We start from the raw sequence: 18,663 nt of genomic DNA, 5'->3' as shown, positions 1-18,663 counted from the left end.
TAGTTGTAATTTTCAGCATTTGATTCCTTCTGAAATTGTTTACTGTCTCTAGAATAGGTTAAGTATGCAATTCAGTACGTTTATGTATGTAAATATATATATATATATATATATATATATATATATATATATATATATATATATATAGGTATGCAGTGCATGGCACTTTGATTCTTATAATGGCACTTTAGAGAAAGAACTTATTACCATATCTGTATCTGCACATGGCACTTGAATGTATATTTTGGGTTTTTAGAGGAAGGAATTTCAGCATTTACTATTTTCTGAAATTTCGTTATTGTTTCGTCCGTGAAATATTAGTAAAGGTACTGATGTATGCTTTTGTGATGTTCTATATTTGGCCTTGTACGGACTTCGTACTTGCACTTTATAAATGGAATGGATGGTGAATTAGCCATTATTCGTAGTAGAAGTTTGTGAATTTTTGATTATCCTGTAAAAAAAAACTGCAAACATAATTAATAAAAAATGCTTTATTCATGGTTCATGAGGTTGAAGAAGCTGATGTTTATTCCTGGGTGTTTTCTATGGAGCAGGCAAATGAGTAATACCTGCTCATAATTCGGGAATCCACCAATAATTTTGTGAGTCTGGCTTCGGTGGCTATTGCTCATGTTCTATGAAAACTGACGCCACTGTCTTCTGACAATGAGTTCTGCATCCCCAACGGAGGAACAGTGCAAGGCACTCAGAGCAGTGATTTGATTCTTCAAGGATTTCCTTACTGCTCTAAAGATATCTTTGTGAAAATGTGGATTTTTATTTTTTTTAATTAAAATAATCAGTACAAAATTTAAACATTTACAACTATTTGCTTGATCTTTCTGGACCTTCTCAGCAGCATGAGACCTAACAGCGTTACCTTACTTGTGGCTGTCAGACCACCGGGGTTGTGGTGCTCCATTAGCCTTATCACGAGGTTGGCCAGCAGCTACCGGTGCTAACAGTGGTAGCAGTGGGAATCAGCTTGTGTGGCGCTTAAGTCAGTGCTGCCCTGCTGATTACCACTTGGTTCTCTGCCAGCCTTTTCATGGCAGTTTCACAGCCATGAAACTGCTGGCGGAGAACGGGTGCAGAGGTCCCCCTGTCCAGCACCCTCGCAATGCTCACTGTCTGCTTTAGAAACAGTGAGCATTGTGAGGGTGCTCCCTGTGGGCTCGATTATGAGCCGGCGATAATGCTGCTGCAACTTTCCCAGTGGGCTGATGGGTGGAAACCTTGGTTTCTGCCTGTCAGCCCAGTGGGAATGTCGTAATGGGCCTGGCGGGGAGGTAGCCAGTATGGTGACAGCATCCCCGTTGGTAGTTCACCGTACAGGTCATCCCATCTGCCAAACTCGTAATCAGGCCCTAAGTAAGGTCTGACACACAGTGCACTGGACATATACACCTGTCGAAACATGCAAATATTGCTTGTTGCTGATTCATTTCTGCTTGTAGAACTGCTATATCCAATGTTAGCCAAAGAACCCCAAGTATTGAGTAAAAACATTTACCTGCTGTGCTTTCCTGATGTCGATATGTCCAGGTGGTAGAGGATTGTAATTCTGTTCCTATCAACTTGGATTTCGGAAACTTGTTCAAGTCATAACACCTACAATCAAACATGGTATATTCAATATATATCAAGCATCATTCATCAAAGAAACTTTGTGGGTTATCTATTTACAATTTCTATCCCATATCTGGAGCAGTCAGTATTGAGAAAGAATTTGTGTGTTTCCTATGTACATCCTACATCTGAAGGCAGGCACAGCAGCCAACAAACTGAAGAGAAATACATCCAAAGATGTAGATAAAGAACATAACCAGGGAACCGCTTCACTGCATCGTGCCTACCTATAATCTGTCAAAACCTCAAGGCTAGAGAATGTGGCCTCAGGGCTAGAGAATATGGCACACCAACAGCTCCTTATTCAGAAAGTCACTAGACCTTTTCTCTTCACCTAGAGAGAACAGTCATGGTAGAAGAAGGGAGATTCCAAAGTATTAAGCTGAAATATTATAAGTTTATTGGGAAATGCCTGCTATTACCTTCGTAAAGGTGTAGGGTTTATAGGTGTTTCTTGATGACAGCACGGAGTAGACTGTCATATAAGCCTGCTGCCTACTGATCATTTATTGTGACCACATCTTGTCAAGGGCAAAGTGTCCCAGGGCTATGGGCCTCCCCTGCCAACAGCCTTCCAGTGGGCAGCTTACTATCATGAGAAAGAATAAAATGAAGGGCCCAGCTGGTGGTGGGAGGGGGGAAGTAGACTGAAAAATCAGTGCCCCCTCTCAGAAATTTTCACAAATATTTTATAAAGATGGCAATGTTTACATATGTCTAGATGTGTTTAAACATTGCAGGTAAGTACTGTTACCTTTAAAAAAAATGCAATAACGTTTCTGCTTAAAACAAAACACTGTTATCTGTGTAATGCTTCTTTTGGCCAGAGCCTGGGCCCCACCACCCCCTCAGGATCACTTGAGGCCCCTAAGGGGGCTCGGCCCCCAGTTTAAAGACCTTTGACTCAAAGGGAGAGAAGGTAGAAGAAATCAGAAGAAGATGGCGAGGTAAGCAAGTGATTCTTCCATGTGAATCCATTAATGATGCACCTATGCCAATCAGCGGTTGGGGTGTATCCCAACAGCATGGAGTATTCTGACTAGTCTTGGATTGTATTCTGCATATGTTCTACGATAATACAACATCTCTGTGATGTAAACACAGCAAAAAAATAACTTTTGTTCGAGAGGAAAATCACAAAACAAAAACAAAAGTGTTCAATTAATTTCCAAATCAGATAAATAATATTGCTGATTTCTTGAGAAATCTTTAGCCACCGTCCATAAAGTTAGATACATAGACACACTAATTATACTGTTTATGGATACTGCTGTGATAATGGTACAATATATGATAGACTTTCTCGGGGTTTTAGACAACTTTGAGAGTTAATATAAAAATAAGTACAACGACATAAAGATCAGAACTACAAAATAGGTACAGACAAGTTTGGGGATGTAAGGGCTCATTGGAAAGACTATAAAATATGCACGATTCCCATGTATGAACCAGTCAGAGGTTTCTGAAAATAAAATTGAGGTAGTGTGAAAAACTCAACAGTTTTTTTAGGCAAAATTAGTAGCTGCTGCCATTCTAGCTCTGGCTCAATATTACAGTGCTTGCTTGATTTCAGTGGACAAAGTATTTGTGGGAGATTTGATGATATGACCATTTAATAGAAGGAATAACATACTCTCTGCCATATGGAGTTCTGTGACCTTATAAAGATAATGGAACTCCAAGGTTACTTGTATATAATGGGTGTTTTATCCCATATTTCAAGTATAACATATCAAGGCTTGTACTGCTTTGGGACCATGTTGATGTGTACCTCCAGCTTTTGTGTTAAGATAGATTGTGAAGTTAAGGGGTTACGTTAAGTAAGCTAGACTGCAAGGTATGCCTTCTTGGCAGAGAGTTTTAGGTTTTAGATATTTTAATTGTATGCAAACAGAAGATGTAGCGTACTTTGATATACAGACACTTGTATAGTATTATTTTCAGCGGGGTGCTTCAGTTTCTTGAGAATTACGCATTTTATATTTTATGTTTAATCGCATTTTGCTGAGGTCTGCTGTCCTGAAGAACGAACGTAATGCTGGGATTGGCTTCACTAATTGCAGTGCACTTTTTGACACCTTTGAACGCATTAATCAGGATGCACCTAGTACTTTCCATTGGGTGCAAATTAACATTTGTTAATCTGTCAAGGGATCAGTGAAATTGACAAACCCAGTAGATTCACTACTCACAGTTGGAAATGAAACTTGCCCTTTGGCAGCAGACTGATTGCTGAACGACTCGACAGGGCCTGCTACAATTAGGTACTGGCCAGCTGTGGAACAGTTTCCTTTTCTCCAAGTGATAATTGTTCAAACCTTTGACATTTCTGACTATAAAATCTTCAGTTTTACTGCTAGGACTCTTCGAGAACAGCCTGCCTTGGGCAAATGATTTATAACATCGTTTCTTAGGACAGCAGGGACCCCACGGTGCCCAATCTGAGAAAGAATAATGTTCTTGTCCAATAAACTCCTCAGTTTTGTGTTTTCTCTGCTGTAACCAGAAGATATACAAAAGCACTGGAAGAGTGAATCGACGTGGCTGTCTCAGTATTGTCTTTTCTTCCGTTGCCAGAACCATATACAAAAGCATTGAAACACTGAGTAAGGTGTTTGTGTTCTTTGTTCTAACTGTATATTGTTTTGTGGTATGCAAATGTGTAAAAGCATATGAAATAGTTACAACAACATGCATACTGGTGAATGCATGAATAAATGTGTGGATTGATAGCTGCGCCTTTGCTTGCAAAGACCAATAAGTGGTTGGGTGATTTGGGATGCATACAAGGGTTTGTGGTTGGTTCGATGGTTCAATGAGTGGGTGCAATTGCATAAACGGAAAAACGGGTGGATAGAAATGTCGGTCGATAGATGAATGTTTTGTTGTAAGTTCATGGAGGAATACCTGGTTGTAGGGAGAAGGATATGCGATTGGGCTAGGAAAGCTGATGGACACGTACAAGAAGGTCAATAAATGCATATGTGTGGATTCCTAATTGTGAAAGGGTGCAAGAATGTATGTAGACTGAAGTTTAACTAGATCATTGCACAGGAAGAATGCTACTAGACAGGAGGCTGGCTGCACAGATTAGTTGCACATTTTCCTAGTACAATGGTATGCTACCGTACAAGAAGCATTTTATGAACTATAAATCCCAATATAAACGACATTGGACCTGACCAACATAATCTTACCACATGACTCTCTACACCGTTACAGGGAAGCAATCCAAAATGTATAGGCTATGGACTGACTGCTGAGATTATCAGCCGCGCTCTGGGCACCTTCATCGCCCCATCTGTCCTTAAATTTACAAAAAAAAAGTTCCAGAAATTAAATAGGGAGTTTAGAAGACTCCATCCTATACATTTTAAAAGGAAGATCATTATGAATTTGTTTACTTCTTATAGCTTTCTAGTGAACCTTTTCATGATAAAATGCCTCTACTCTGTGCTGTCTCTAATACATGAGTTCAACTGCTTCCAGGAAGTGGCGACCCCTTTTGTTCCCTCCGTCCCTCTAGCATATATTCCGCAAACTTCTTTTACTTTATAAGGATTCACAAAAGCAATAATTAATTTAGCGTTTTTCAACATTTCTTTTAGCTGGACTGGGTTCATTGACTTGACTACTATATGAGTGAGATCATTATTGTTTTTTGAGTGTCACTTATGACAGCTGATTGGCCCTGTTGCTTTAATTCAGTGGTGAGGTCCTGGAGTATGGGGGGTGACATTTTTCGTAGTGTGTAAATGAAACGTTTTGAGACAAGGGTGTTGTTGGATAAATTTGATGTAGAACCAAAATGTGAATTGAAATAGAAAGCAAAATTGGACCAACCAGTCAGTTGGACTGAGGGAGGAGCATTTGATGAAGGCTGGATCATGAAGATGAGACTTAGGCCCATATTTATACTTTTTGACGCAAATCATCGCTAGCGCAGATTTGCGTCAAAAAGTTTACAGCCGGCTAATGCCATTCAAACGCGCCAGTCGGGCACCTTATTTATGGAATGAAGTTAGCCGGCGCTGTAGCCTGGTTCGCGTCAAAATAAATGACTCTAACCAGGCAGCAGAGGCGTAGGGAAGAATGGGGGTTGTGCGTCAAAGAATGGTGCAAGTCAGGTTAGAGTCAAAAATATTGACTCAAACCTGACTAGCGTAATTTTTTAACGCACAACCCCCATGGAAATGACTCCTGTCTTAGCAAAGACTGGAGTCATGCACCCCTGTCTAATGGCCATGCCCAGGGGACTTTTGTCCCCTGGGCATGGCCATTGGGCACAATGGCATGTTGGGCCCCCCATGCCACTTTAAAAAATAAAAATAAAATACTTACCTCTACTTACTTCTACTTACCGTTGATGGATCTCCCCATCCATGGGTGTCCTGCAGGGGTGGGCGAGGGTGGCAGGGGGTGTCCCTGGGGGCAGGGAAGGGCACCTGTGGACCGCTTCCGTGGTTGGAGACCATGGAAATGAGCCCACAGGTCCCTTAATGCCTGCCCTGACCCAGGCGTTAAAAAATGACTCTAAACTGGTTTAGAGTCATTTTTTAAGGCCCTCCCCCTCCCGTGCGTCATTTTTGTACAGGAACGTAAATAAGGCACAAAGGCATTAGAGTCATTTTTTGCCCTGGAACGCCTACCTTGCATCTCATTAACGCAAGGTAGGTTTCCACGGTAAAGAAATGACTCAAACTCCATAAATCTGGCGCTAGACGGGTCTAGCACCAAAGTATAAATATGGAGTTAAGTTTGCGCCGGAATTGCGTAAAAAAAATGACATAAATCTGGCACAAACAGAGTATAAATATGCCCCCTAGTATTTTGCCTTTGAAGTCGGCAGGATAGGAGGAATGCTGGTGTAAGCTTTAGTGTAAAGCTAGGTCATGGTTGGAAATGAAGCCGGAGACTTCAGGATGCTGAGTGTTGATTGACTTGGCATTAAGACACATGCCCAATAGAGGGTGGTACTTGGACTTGAAAGTGTGTGGTAGGGTTGCGAAGGAAAAGTATGGTAAAAGACATTCACCCCTGTCCTAATTGCCCAACTGTACAGTAGTCTGGATTCCTAATGCAGATTTTTGTTGTCATAATCAAACATGGATCATGTGTGTGCACCATGACATAAATCTGTGGTCGTGTTGGACCAGGAGGGGTGCCCAAAGTGTTACCCTCGTAGTGGTGGAAGACTCCCGCCTTGACCAAAGAGTTAAGCATACCTTGACAGCATACCATGTAGTGATCAGTAGGAGAGAACAGGTCTTTTTTGCCCTGTGTCACTGGAGTGAGACCTACAGGCTCAGTCACCTTTTTAAACTTCTGCTGATGTGTGCTTAACTCAGCATGGGCCCTCACAGTGCTTAATTTGTGCTTGTTGTTTCTGGTGCGGAGCACTGGCACTTATTTTTGAGGGCCCACACTTATCTTTCTGCCTCAAGCATTTACTGCGAGCAGAAGACACATATGGAAAAGACCGAGGAAGAGGGAAACGAAAAAGCATTCGAAAGAGGAAAATCAGGAAGCTGCAAATATGAGTTGCAGGGGCAGGGAGTGGCTGTAAATGGATTAATGAGGCCCGAGATGGCTTTAGTATTCCGCTGCCTCAGTATTCTATGCTCGCACATTTAATTGCAGCAGCCGCGTGTTTAAGAGGAGAGCATTGCGCACCGGACCATTTTTATTCACAAATTAAGCACTGGGCCCCCATCTGTAAGATGTAGAGAGCAATGCAGTGCAGGAGTAGTGTAGAATAAGGAAAAGGTAGGAATAGGAGAAAAGGCAAAGTAGGAGTTAGGATTAGTAAAAGTAGGGTTAATGAGACACAGGAGTAGGATTTTATATACTGCTTTCTACAGTTGATGAAGTGTTGAAGCACGTTGTAGACAGGTAGCGGGCTAATCCATGGGTTGCTTAAAACAGAGACATTTGACGTGTACATTTAGTTAGAATATGTCATGCATACTGAGTTACATATGTTTATCACACAGTTGGTACATGTTTTGCAAGCAGTTTGCCATGTAATTGTTGTACAATCTATTATATAAAGTTATCAAAAACTGTCATGCAATTTGTCATAACATATGTTGGTAAGATGTTATGCAATCTGTCAAGTGGGCGGTCATTCTGATAACTGCACATGTGGTCTTGCAAGTGGTTATGCGAACAATCATGCACACATATACCTACCATTTGGCAATAGTGGTACCTATTCACAGTTATTTCAGAAGCAACGGTATCCAAGCCCTTCATGTTAGTGCTAAGCCACCAGTGAGTGCAAGATAGAGTCAACCTAGAACTGTTTGAATCCTATCCTCTGGTGGCACTAATGAGCCACCAGAAAGTACAATGTAGAATCTGCATAGGAGCAACAGAATCCTAGCTCCCGGTGGCAATGTCAAGCCATCAGGAAACAGCACAGAGGGACATAATCCTAGCCTTTGGGGCAGTGCTAAACAATGCATATTAACGTCTGTGAGAAATGGGAGGCTCAGGGGCCCCAACGTTGCTGTTGGGGGCATCATTTTGCGTTACACCTCTGCTTGTAGGATTGCATCCTTGTTCTTTTGACTCGACTGGGGCTTCTAGTAACAACTTGTACTGCTGATTAGCAGTTTAACGGTAAAACAGTTGGCTTTGACAATGGTTACTTTATTAGTTTCCTAATCCATTTTTTAATTTTGCCCTGGTGAAAAAATGTTTGCATAACATGAACTGGAGCAAAATATGCTTTATCCGTTTTCTAATTGGTAAAAAGGAAAAAAATGTAGACGATGTTGCACATTTTATACTGTAGTGCAAACTGTTTTAATCTGCACCAAGGTTTCACAAAAAGAAGGAACGCTTCCTGCTTTAGCCTTTGTGCCCTTGTGAATTATCATAACAGATGGCGCCAGATAAAGACGTATTAATGTTGCACTAAGCAAGAAATAGATGCAATTCAGTTTCTTTAAAGAAAAACATGCTTCCAACGTCAGTGTACTATTTCAACAATACAAATGGCAAATGTTAATATTTTATTAACACTTTTCATTAAGCTGATTAGTCACCCTTGGCTGTGCAATAATTATTGCACTTGAATCTCTAACTGAGGCCAACTATTAATGCATTTTCTTTAATTTGTTCTTTCCTTTAGATATAACATACCTTGATCATGCTGGGACAACACTCTTCCCCAAAAGCCAGGTAGAAAACTTTCTGAATGATTTAACTGGAAATGTTTATGGTAAGTGTTGCATTGTTACCTTATTGACAGTCTTTTCTAACGATTTAAGACAAAAAATGTGCTTTACATTTAAAAATACCCGTGGATTAACTTTCTGACCTCTAATGGAGCTTGGCGTCCTAATTCAATTTATGGGGTCTGATTAATCTTTTCTTCTCATTTCCAAGGGGTATAAAGTAACATTCATCAAATCATTTAAACAATTTGTGTGTCCCCAAATGTCACATAATACAATTCAGATTCAGATCAAACATTTATAGGGGCTTTTTACAAACTCATAGTCAACATTACATAAATGAGTCTCAAAACCATAGTATAGCAATATAAAATCACCAATGGAGAGTTAAAGAGTTGTACATTATTAAACTAGTCAACATATACAAGACTAAGGGTCATATGTATGAACAGGTTTTCCCATGGACACAGAATGGGTAAAAACCTTTGCTACATCTGGCCCTAAGACTTCAAGTGCTACAGTGCAGAAAATCTGAAAAAGCATATGTTTTTGGTCACCACAACCAAGTTCTCGTGCCTAACCTGTTAAGCTAGAACCTAATTTTTCTAATTCTTAAAGAGTATTTGAGAAAGTTCTGCAAACAACAATTCAGTAGAATATTCTGTTAGAAGAGGTGCGGTGGCATAGAGCCACATACAAAATATGAGGTCTGAGAATGTGACCACCAAATTACACACCCATACACACACGCATACAGACCTTCACCCACACATTCATACATACATACTCACTGCAAAACTCACAAACATACATCCAGGCAGAAAGTGACCACCCTTTCATGTTCTTATTTCAGATACATAGTGGCAGAGCCAAGCTTCACTCTTTCAAACCTCCCTCTGATGACTTTTAGAGTCATCATAAATCCATATTCATTTTTGAATGAAACTTGAATGAAACTTTCTAAAACCTGGGTGCTTTGAACAACCTTCGCCTGCATTCCTCCAAATGCTTCATATTATTGTAATATCTACACTGACTATCTTCCAATTTAACCTCTGTTCTCTTTCTCTTTCTGCCTTGTTGAACGTTCGTTATCTGGAAAATTCGGTATCCGACAACAAAACTATGGTCATGGTCAAACACTTCCCAAGCACCTGTTGCTTCCAATTCTTTCACATCTCTTGTCAACCCTGAAATATTCAGATTATGCTCCTGCAAATCCTTACTTTTATCCGGGATAAAAGTGAAGCATCCGACCGACTCAGCCCTCTTTTGTGAGCAACATGTCTAACGCAAGTCGATTTTGCAAAAACATTGATCTGATCGTTATCATTTCAGTACTGACAACCAATAATGCTCCAACAGTACTGGCGGCTAGCTGGTCCACCATAGCAGACAACCTTTTGATTTTCAGATCATTCAAAATCACTCCCACTCCCACAGATGGAATCATAGCACCAAAAAAGTCTCCCACTACTTCTCCTGCACTCACACCTCACATGTACGAACACATTTTCCCATAGACACAGAATGGGCAAAACTGCTTGCTACATCTGGCCCTTAGTTCTAAACAGTTGTGTCTGTACAGGATTATCAAAGTGCTCCACATGATAAATCATTGCGAAATCAATTCCCAAATAACCTGTACCATGACCAGCCCTTCGGCAGTCTAAAATATGCCCACCTTCCACAAATAAATTAAACACCAGGAATCACTGCATCTTCCCCATCTAAATACAATTTGAAATCTCCCTGAACTTCAAACTTGTGCTCACATTCACTCTTTCCCACAAACTCATTGTCATTGGTGGACCTTTCCATCCAGGTACACAATCTCCCTTTATGTTCCCAATCTAAAACTAAAGCAGCTTCGTGTTGAGCTAACTAGTGTTCTATTTTCTCTTTTGTCCATCTATTCTGACTTCTGAAAAGTTCATCTGATTGTGATCCAGCTTTCAAATCCCTCCTCCAGTCTGTGACTACATTCAAGAACTTCTTTTCTACATCTGATAAAAGACATTTTGGGGGTTATTACAACTTTGGAGGAGGTGTTAATCCGTCCCAAAAGTGACTGTAAAGTGACGGATAAACCACCAGCCGTATTACGAGTTCCATAGGATATAATGGACTCGTAATACGGCTGGTGGTATTTCCGTCACTTTACCGTCAATTTTGGGACGGATTAACACCTCCTCCAAAGTTGTAATAACCCCCTTTGTGTCTCTGTGCATGTATGGTATCTAAGGTGGAAACAGGTTTGAACAATCTTGCAATTATCTTTATTTCCAAAGGGCCTAGACTTCTATTCAAATGTTCACCTATAGGATTTTCTGAAAGAACCATGTTATAGTTGGAAAAATAATACTGATAATGTTTTGTCCCTTAAAATAAACTCAACAAACTACATGAAATCTTTTAAGTCACGGGGATGTGATGATAAGTAATACCTCCTGAAACAGATGTGGGCAACTGAGTACATACATAGCAGCCCCTTGCCCTCATGGTCTCTACATATTCATATAACAAGCAGAAATATACGTTTGCGGAATAATCTCCTCTAGATGCATCCACGTGTGAAGCTTTCTCATCTAACCTATTATTTTTCCTAGAACTAGTAGCTTGGGAAGGAATATCAGCAATAAAGCACCTATGTACCTACGTCTATTACTTTGATTTGACTCCATTACGTCTTTAAAATCAGATACATAATCAAGCAATGTACAGCAGCAGTAAATGTCTCTTGTTGATTATACCAATGCAATCAGGAAATAAAGTTCAAATGTTCTAAGTTCATTCAGCAATAACACATATAAATCTTTGTAAGACTTCCTTACCCCTCTATGGGGGTCATTAGGACCCCAGCGGTCGGTGCTAAAGTGGAGGTATTACCACCAACAGGTTGGCAGTACCTACCTCCACTATTATGACATTAGCGGTTTTGCCAAAGCCAAACCGCCAAGTCAACACACTGACCGCTATGGCGGCCGTCACTAGGCCGCTCATGGCATTTTGACCCTTCCCATCTCCATGGTTTCCGTGGATTCTGTACTGCCACGGAAATGATGGCGGTAGGCACTATCAGTGCCAGGGAATTCCTTCTATGGTACTGATAATGGTCTGCCCCCCTCCTCCTCCCCCTCCCCAGAGTTCTCCCCCACCTTCCCCCTCTCCCTCCCCCACTTAACCCCCCCTCCACACATATACACACATACATGCACATACATACACACCCATACACACATGCATACAGACATTCACCCACACATTCATACATACATATACACTCACTGCAAAACTCACAAACATACATCCAAGCACACACACAAGCACACGACACAACATGCACGCACACACACACACTCATGCACACACGCATTACACATGTGTGCACGCATTCAAACACAGTCACACACACACCCACACAACACCCCCTCCACCCCCTCTCCTGTCGGAGAACCTGACTTACCTGCTTGCAGGGGGTTCTCCGGCAGGAGATGGGATGCAGCACTGCTGCCAGCAGCAGCGTCCGCCAGCAAAACACCGCCTGGCCGTATCATGGAACATGATATGGTAGGCAGTGTTTTGCTGGCGTGGCGCTGCTGCTGGCAGCAGCGCCACCTTAACGCCTTGCGCCACCATGACTGTTGCCGGAATTCCACCAGCCTTCTGGTGGAATTCCGGCTACAATCATATTGGCATGGATGGTCGGTAGCCACGGCGACGGTATGTTGGCGGTAGGCGGCATTTGCTGCCAATCTTATAATGAGGACCTATGTATTCTTCCTAGTGACAACCCTCTTTCTTGTACTGGGGGCTAAGTGTTTTTATTAACCCTCAATCTTGATCAATATCAATATCTCTAATATGTGCACAAACTGTTTCCAGAAGACAGGGAAAGTTCAAAATACAGCTCAATCACAATGTCCAGTTCACAAAGACTCAGCTGAATCAGTATGCTGATGCCAACATTCCCAGAATTCTTGGTATGTGTAAATTGCAAAGTAATTCCATTTGGGGGAAGAACTCCTGCAACTCGGTACTCTTGTTCTTTTTTACTTTCTCCATTTTACACCACCATCTCCACTTTTGCTTGGATCAGAATTCTCTGTCTACTCAGCAGTTGTTGATGGCACATGCTCTTTTGGCATGTTCACTCTTTCACGCTCCTGTTGTCTAGGCCAGTGGGTCTCCAGCTTCTGCTTGCCTTCCACTAGCACTCGTCCCTTCTCTGGAGTTTTATTCTGAGTCTGACTCCTGCAACTCAGGACAAACTTCGATTGGCTTTATTTCAGAGTCAGATGTGATTTTATTTAGACGCTCTTCTTCTTGATTGAGTGATATTTCAAGCTCAGTGTGGTCCCCAACAGCTTAGCTGACATGTTCCGTGTCTTTCATGCACTACTGGCTCTTCTGGGACAAGCACTGTCACATCGATGGGACACTCCACTCTACAATTGTGGGAAGCATAGATCCAGTTGGGGAGACCTCCACACTTGACAGAGGTCATTGTCACTAACATATCCTGTTAAGGCCCACACCAGTTAGTTTCCAGACACATCTCCCTGATGTGTTTCTTCACCAAGAACCAATCGCCAAGACTGAGGTCATAGCACTGTTCCTGTTGTGGGGAGGCTGTGAATGTTCCAATCTGATGATACACAGAACACATCAGCTAATCCGTTGCAGTAGTCTAGGATCATGTCATCAGTTGTTAGAAATTGAGGGGGTGATTCCAAGCTTGGCGGGCGGCGGAGCCGCCCGCCAAGCTGGAACCGCCAGAAGACCGTACCGCGGTCAAAAGACCGCGGCGGTCATTCTGGGTTTCCCACTGGGCTGGCGGGCGACCGCCAAAAGGCCGCCCGCCAGCCCAGCGGGAAACACCCATCCATGAGGAAGCCGGCGCCGAATGGAGCCGGCGGAGTGGAAGGGGTGCGACGGGTGCAGTAGCACCCGTCGTGAATTTCAGTGTCTGCTAAGCAGACACTGAAATTCAAAGTGGGGCCCTCTTATGGGGGCCCCTGCAGTACCCATGCCATTGTCATGGGCACTGCAGGGGCCCCCAGGGGCCCCACGACACCCATACCGCCATCCTGTTCCTGGCGGGCGAAACCGCCAGGAACAGGATGGCGGTATGGGGGTCGGAATCCCCATGGCGGCGCAGCAAGCTGCGCCGCCATGGAGGATTCCCCTGGGCAGCGGAAAGCCGGCGGTACTCCGCCGACTTTCCGTTTCTGGCCGCGGCTGTACCGCCGCGGTCAGAATGCCCAAAGGAGCACCGCCGGCCTGTTGGCGGTGCTCCCGCGGACCACGGAAAACCGCCAGGGTCAGAATGACCGCCTGAATCTCTAGTTGGTAGAGGTATACACCCTTGTCCAGATAGGGACCACAAACCTAGTCAGGGTAAGTCACACTCAATCCAAATTATCATATGCCCATCCTCCGGTAGCTTGGCACTGAGCAGCCAGGCTTAACTTAAAATGCAATGTGTAAAGTATTTGTGCAATAAATCATTCAGTAACACATTGAAAACACCACAAAAATGCACCACACAGTTTAGAAAAATAGATGATATTTATCTGAATAAAATAAGGTCAAAATTATAAAGATCCAATAAGAATAAGTTGAAATAAAACAAGTTTAAAAGAGGTCTTAAATCTTAGAAATCAACAGTTGTCTCTTGATTACACAAATTACCTGGTTTGCATGAAAAATAACACGCACAGAGGCCGCAGAGGAGATGCGTGGAAAAATATGGTGTGCGTTGGATTTTTCGACGTGGCATGGATGATATGTCGGTTCTTTCCACACTGCAAGGGGCTTCAGTCATATTTCGGTGCACAGTCCTGGTTCCTCACTGCGATGCAGGGATCATTTTTGACGCCCAAGGACGATGTGGGGAAATCCTGGGAGCACTGGAAGAAGACACAGGAGTTGTTTCGATCTGTTGTGGTGAAGCGTCTAATTATCTGTCACATAGGAGGCGCTGTGTGTATTTTTCACTCAGGCAATCGGGTGTGCGTCGATCTAGTAGGGCTGTGCATCAAATCTTCTGTCGCAAGGCAAGCTCTGCATCAAATTTCCATTCGGGAAGTCTGGCTGCATTGTTCCAGTTTGGCTGCGCAACAATTTCCTTGTTGCAAGGCAGGTTGTGTTTCGTTTCCGGCAGGTGGTGCGTCAATTTTCGGTGCATAAGGAGTTTCCTGAAGAGATAAAGGGGGTCATTCAGACCCCGGCGGGCGGCGGGAGCCGCCCGCCTGGAGGGAACCACCATATGGCCGCTCCGCGGTCGAAAGACCGCGGAGGCCATTCTGGCTTTCCCGCTGGGCTGGCGGGCGACCGCCAGGAGGCCGCCCGCCAGCCCAGCGGGAAACCCCTTCCCACGAGGAAGCCGGCTCCGAATGGAGCCGGCGGAGTGGGAAGGTGCGACGGGTGCAGTTGCTCCCGTCGCGGATTTCAGTGTCTGCTGAGCAGACACTGAAATCCTTTGTGGGGCCCCCAGGGGCCCCACGACACCCCATACCGCCATCCTGTTCCTGGCGGGCGAACCGCCAGGAACAGGATGGCGGTATGGGGTGTCGGAATCCCCATGGCGGCGCAGCAAGCTGCGCCGCCATGGGGGATTCCCAGGGCAGAGGAAAACCGGCGGGAGACCGCCGGTCTTCCTGTTCTGACCGCGGCCAAGCCGCGGCGGTCAGAATGCCCTGCGGGGCACCACCAGCCTGTTGGCGGTGCTCCCGCATCCCCGGGCCGCCAGGGTCGGAATGACCCCCAAAGTCTTTTTGGCCCTGAGACTTCAAAAAACAGGAGGCAAGCTCAATCCAAACTCCTGGAAATAACTTCTCAGCAAAGTCAGAGGGCAGCAGGACAGCAGGGCAGCAGGGCAGCAGCCCTTCTCAGTAAAGCAGTCCAGATGAGTCATTTGGGCAGCCAGGCAGTTCCCATTGACAGGTTGCAGGCTCAGGACCAGAAGTGTCTGAGTTGGTGGCGTCAGATACCCAGTTTATATACCCAAAAATGCCTTTAAAGCGGGGGAGACTTCAAAGAGTGGTATTGAAGTGCACAAGTTCCCCTTTCAGTACAGGTCTGTCGGGCAGGGTCCCAGTAGAGGGTTTGGCAGTCCATTGTGTGAAGGAAGGCCACTAGCCTCTGAAATGAAAGTGTCAGCCCCTCCACCATTCCAGCCCAGGAAGACCCATTCAGTATGCAAGTGAGTGCAGGTGTGACTGAGTGTCCTGTGTTTGTGGTTGTCTGGGTGAAATGCACAAGGAAACTGTCAATCAGCCCAGTCCAGACATTGATTGGAGACAGTGTGTTAGGCACAAATGGATTTTAAGTGCAGAAAAACGCTCACTTTCTAAAAGTGGCATTTCTAAAATAGTAATATAAAATCCAACCTCACCAATACGCAGGATTACCATTCTGACAATACAAAATATGACCTGGTTACCCCTTTCTGATCAGAATCTACCACTCACACAGTATATAAGGGTAACCCGAATGTTAGCCTATGAAAGGAGCAGGCCTCACAGTAGTGGAAAACGATTTTAGGAGTTTTTCACTAGCAGGTCATATAAAACACACATGTATGTGTCCTGCCTTTTACCTACACAGCACCTTGCCATATACGTTACCTAGGGTTTACCCTAGGGGTGATTTATATGTAGATAAAGGGGAGTTTAAGACTTAGCAAGTACTTTTAAATGTCAAGTCGAAATGGTAGTAAAACTGCACACACAGACCTTGCAATGGCAGGCCTGAGACAGGGTTAAGGGGCTACTTATGTGGATGGCACAATCAGTGCTGCAGGCCCACTAGTAGCATTTAATTTACAGGCCGTGGGCACAGGTAGTGCACTTTACTAGGATCTTACAATTAAATCAAATATGTTAATTTGGAATGGACCAATGTTACCATGTTTAATGGAGAGAGCATACGCACTTTAGCATTTTAGCACAGGTTAGCAGTGGTAAAGTGGGCAGAGTCCTAAAACCAGCCAAACAGTGTCAGAAAAGTGGAGGGAGGGAGGCAAAAGTTGAGGGATGACCACCCTAAGGCTGTCAGGTCTAACATCAGTTATATTCACAAGTGTATTCGCAAGAATGGCTTTTAGACTCATCGCCCTTCTCAGGATTTTGTGCGGGGACAGTCTAGTCTTTCGATCAGATACTTTCCGAAGGCTCATAAACACAAGGGGGAAAGCATCAGGCCATTTCAGAGATGTTGAAGCACACACCTTTGACAATCTAGATTTCAGCGTGCCATTCACTTGTACAACAAGACCCGAAGCCTCAGGTCTATAGCTTCAATGCAATCTCTGACCAATTGGTAATGCTGCGCACAATAGCTTTAGGACCTCATTGTTGAAATGCGTTTCTCAATCTGATTCCAAAGAGGTTGCTGGAGGGTGAAGCAGGGTGCTCCCTTTCTGGATTTCCTGTTTAAGAAGGCTCCCTTGAGCCAATAAGCTGACGAGCTCTGGTTGAGCACCTGCATGCCAGTGAGTGGTATATAAATTTGGGAGGACTTTTGGCAACATTTCCAGCAACCACACAGACAAAGCTGCTCTCTGCTGATGAAGAGCTGAACCCAGAAACACGTGTCCAGAGATTTACAGCATTTGCTGCAGCTACAAAGGTGAAAAACTAAAGTTTACTTTATGGATATAAAACAAACTTTGACTGCATTTACCATGATGCATTGGGGCCGATTGCATGCTGAAGCAGGGTGCTCCCTTTCTGGTTTTCCTGATTCCAAAGAGGTTGGGACGCCAAACCTCGGGATTAGTTTCCTCAATAACAATTTAGCTACAATGAGACTATCATTTCGCCTAGTTGGGTACCCTTCAATCCAACGGGAAAAGATACATACATTGACCAAAACATACCTCAATCAATTACATACAGGCATCTAAATGAAATCCATCTGAATTCTGTGGTCCTCCTGATCTTCCTATGTGGCTCAATGTAATTGCTGTCCTCTTCCCAACATTGTTCTGTTGACACAACACACTTGTGACACAATGCCTCAGCCGTCTCTAGGGTTGAACCATGTTTACCATAGTTCCCCTACCAATGTGAGTACGGCCATAAAAATGTTTTATTTTTACTTATTTATTTAGATAGTTTTCTATAGCGCTCGCAAGACCCAAGGGTATCAGAGCGCTTTACAACTGTGTAGGTAATAAACAAACAAGTTCAAAGAGACAGTTATACATGTAGGTTTCAGAGGGTCAAGAATATAAAGTGCCGGCAGTGGTGGGGTGGGAGATTCTTTTTTAAGTGAATGTTGGTTGAGGAGGAATTATTTTAGTTGCTTCTTGAAGATCTGGTGGGAAGGATTGGGCCTGATGTGGACTGTTATTGGCGTTGCTTAAGAAGGAGCATGTCTGAGTTTTTTGCTTCTGGGCTTTGGGCAGAATGAGGAGGAAGGTGTTTGAGCTTCTTAGTGTTCTTGTTTGACCTGCTTTCAGGAGTTTATCAGCGAGGTATTCTGGTTTCCCGGTGTGAAGGGCTTTGTGGTTTAGGCAGGCAGTTGTGAACTTGCAGCGGGCCTCAATTGGGAGCCATTTTAGACTCTTCAGGGCAGGAGAGATGTGGTCATATTTTTTAATTCCAGTCACCAGTCTGGCGGCTGCATGAAGGGTGGACCTCATGGGGGCAAGTTGGGATTTGGCCGTGCCGGTAAGGATGGAGATCCCATAGTCTAGTCTGGAGAGCACCAGTGCTTGTGGGGCCTGTTTGAGATCTTCTTGGGGAATTAAATATTTGATTTCGTTCAGCAGTTTTAGGCTGTGGAAACTACTGTTGGCGTTCTTCTTGATATGGTTCTGCATAGTCAGGTTGGTGTC

The 18,663-nt window shown here is 43.8% G+C and overlaps 1 protein-coding gene across 2 annotated transcripts in view; it reads left to right on the top strand.

The window, feature by feature from the left end:
• The window catches only part of MOCOS (molybdenum cofactor sulfurase), a 2,173,869-nt gene that overhangs the window by 140,799 nt on the left and 2,014,407 nt on the right, over window positions 1–18,663 (top strand). For both annotated transcript variants that reach the window (XM_069219520.1, XM_069219521.1), the window contains exon 2: window positions 8,771–8,860. In XM_069219520.1, the coding sequence (XP_069075621.1) occupies window positions 8,771–8,860 (90 nt within the window). The remainder of the gene's footprint in view (window positions 1–8,770; window positions 8,861–18,663) is intronic.

This window comes from Pleurodeles waltl, chromosome 2_2 (assembly GCF_031143425.1).
Source record: "Pleurodeles waltl isolate 20211129_DDA chromosome 2_2, aPleWal1.hap1.20221129, whole genome shotgun sequence".
Classification (NCBI taxonomy): Eukaryota; Metazoa; Chordata; class Amphibia; order Caudata; family Salamandridae; genus Pleurodeles; species Pleurodeles waltl.
This window is presented reverse-complemented; position numbering and strand designations above follow the sequence as displayed.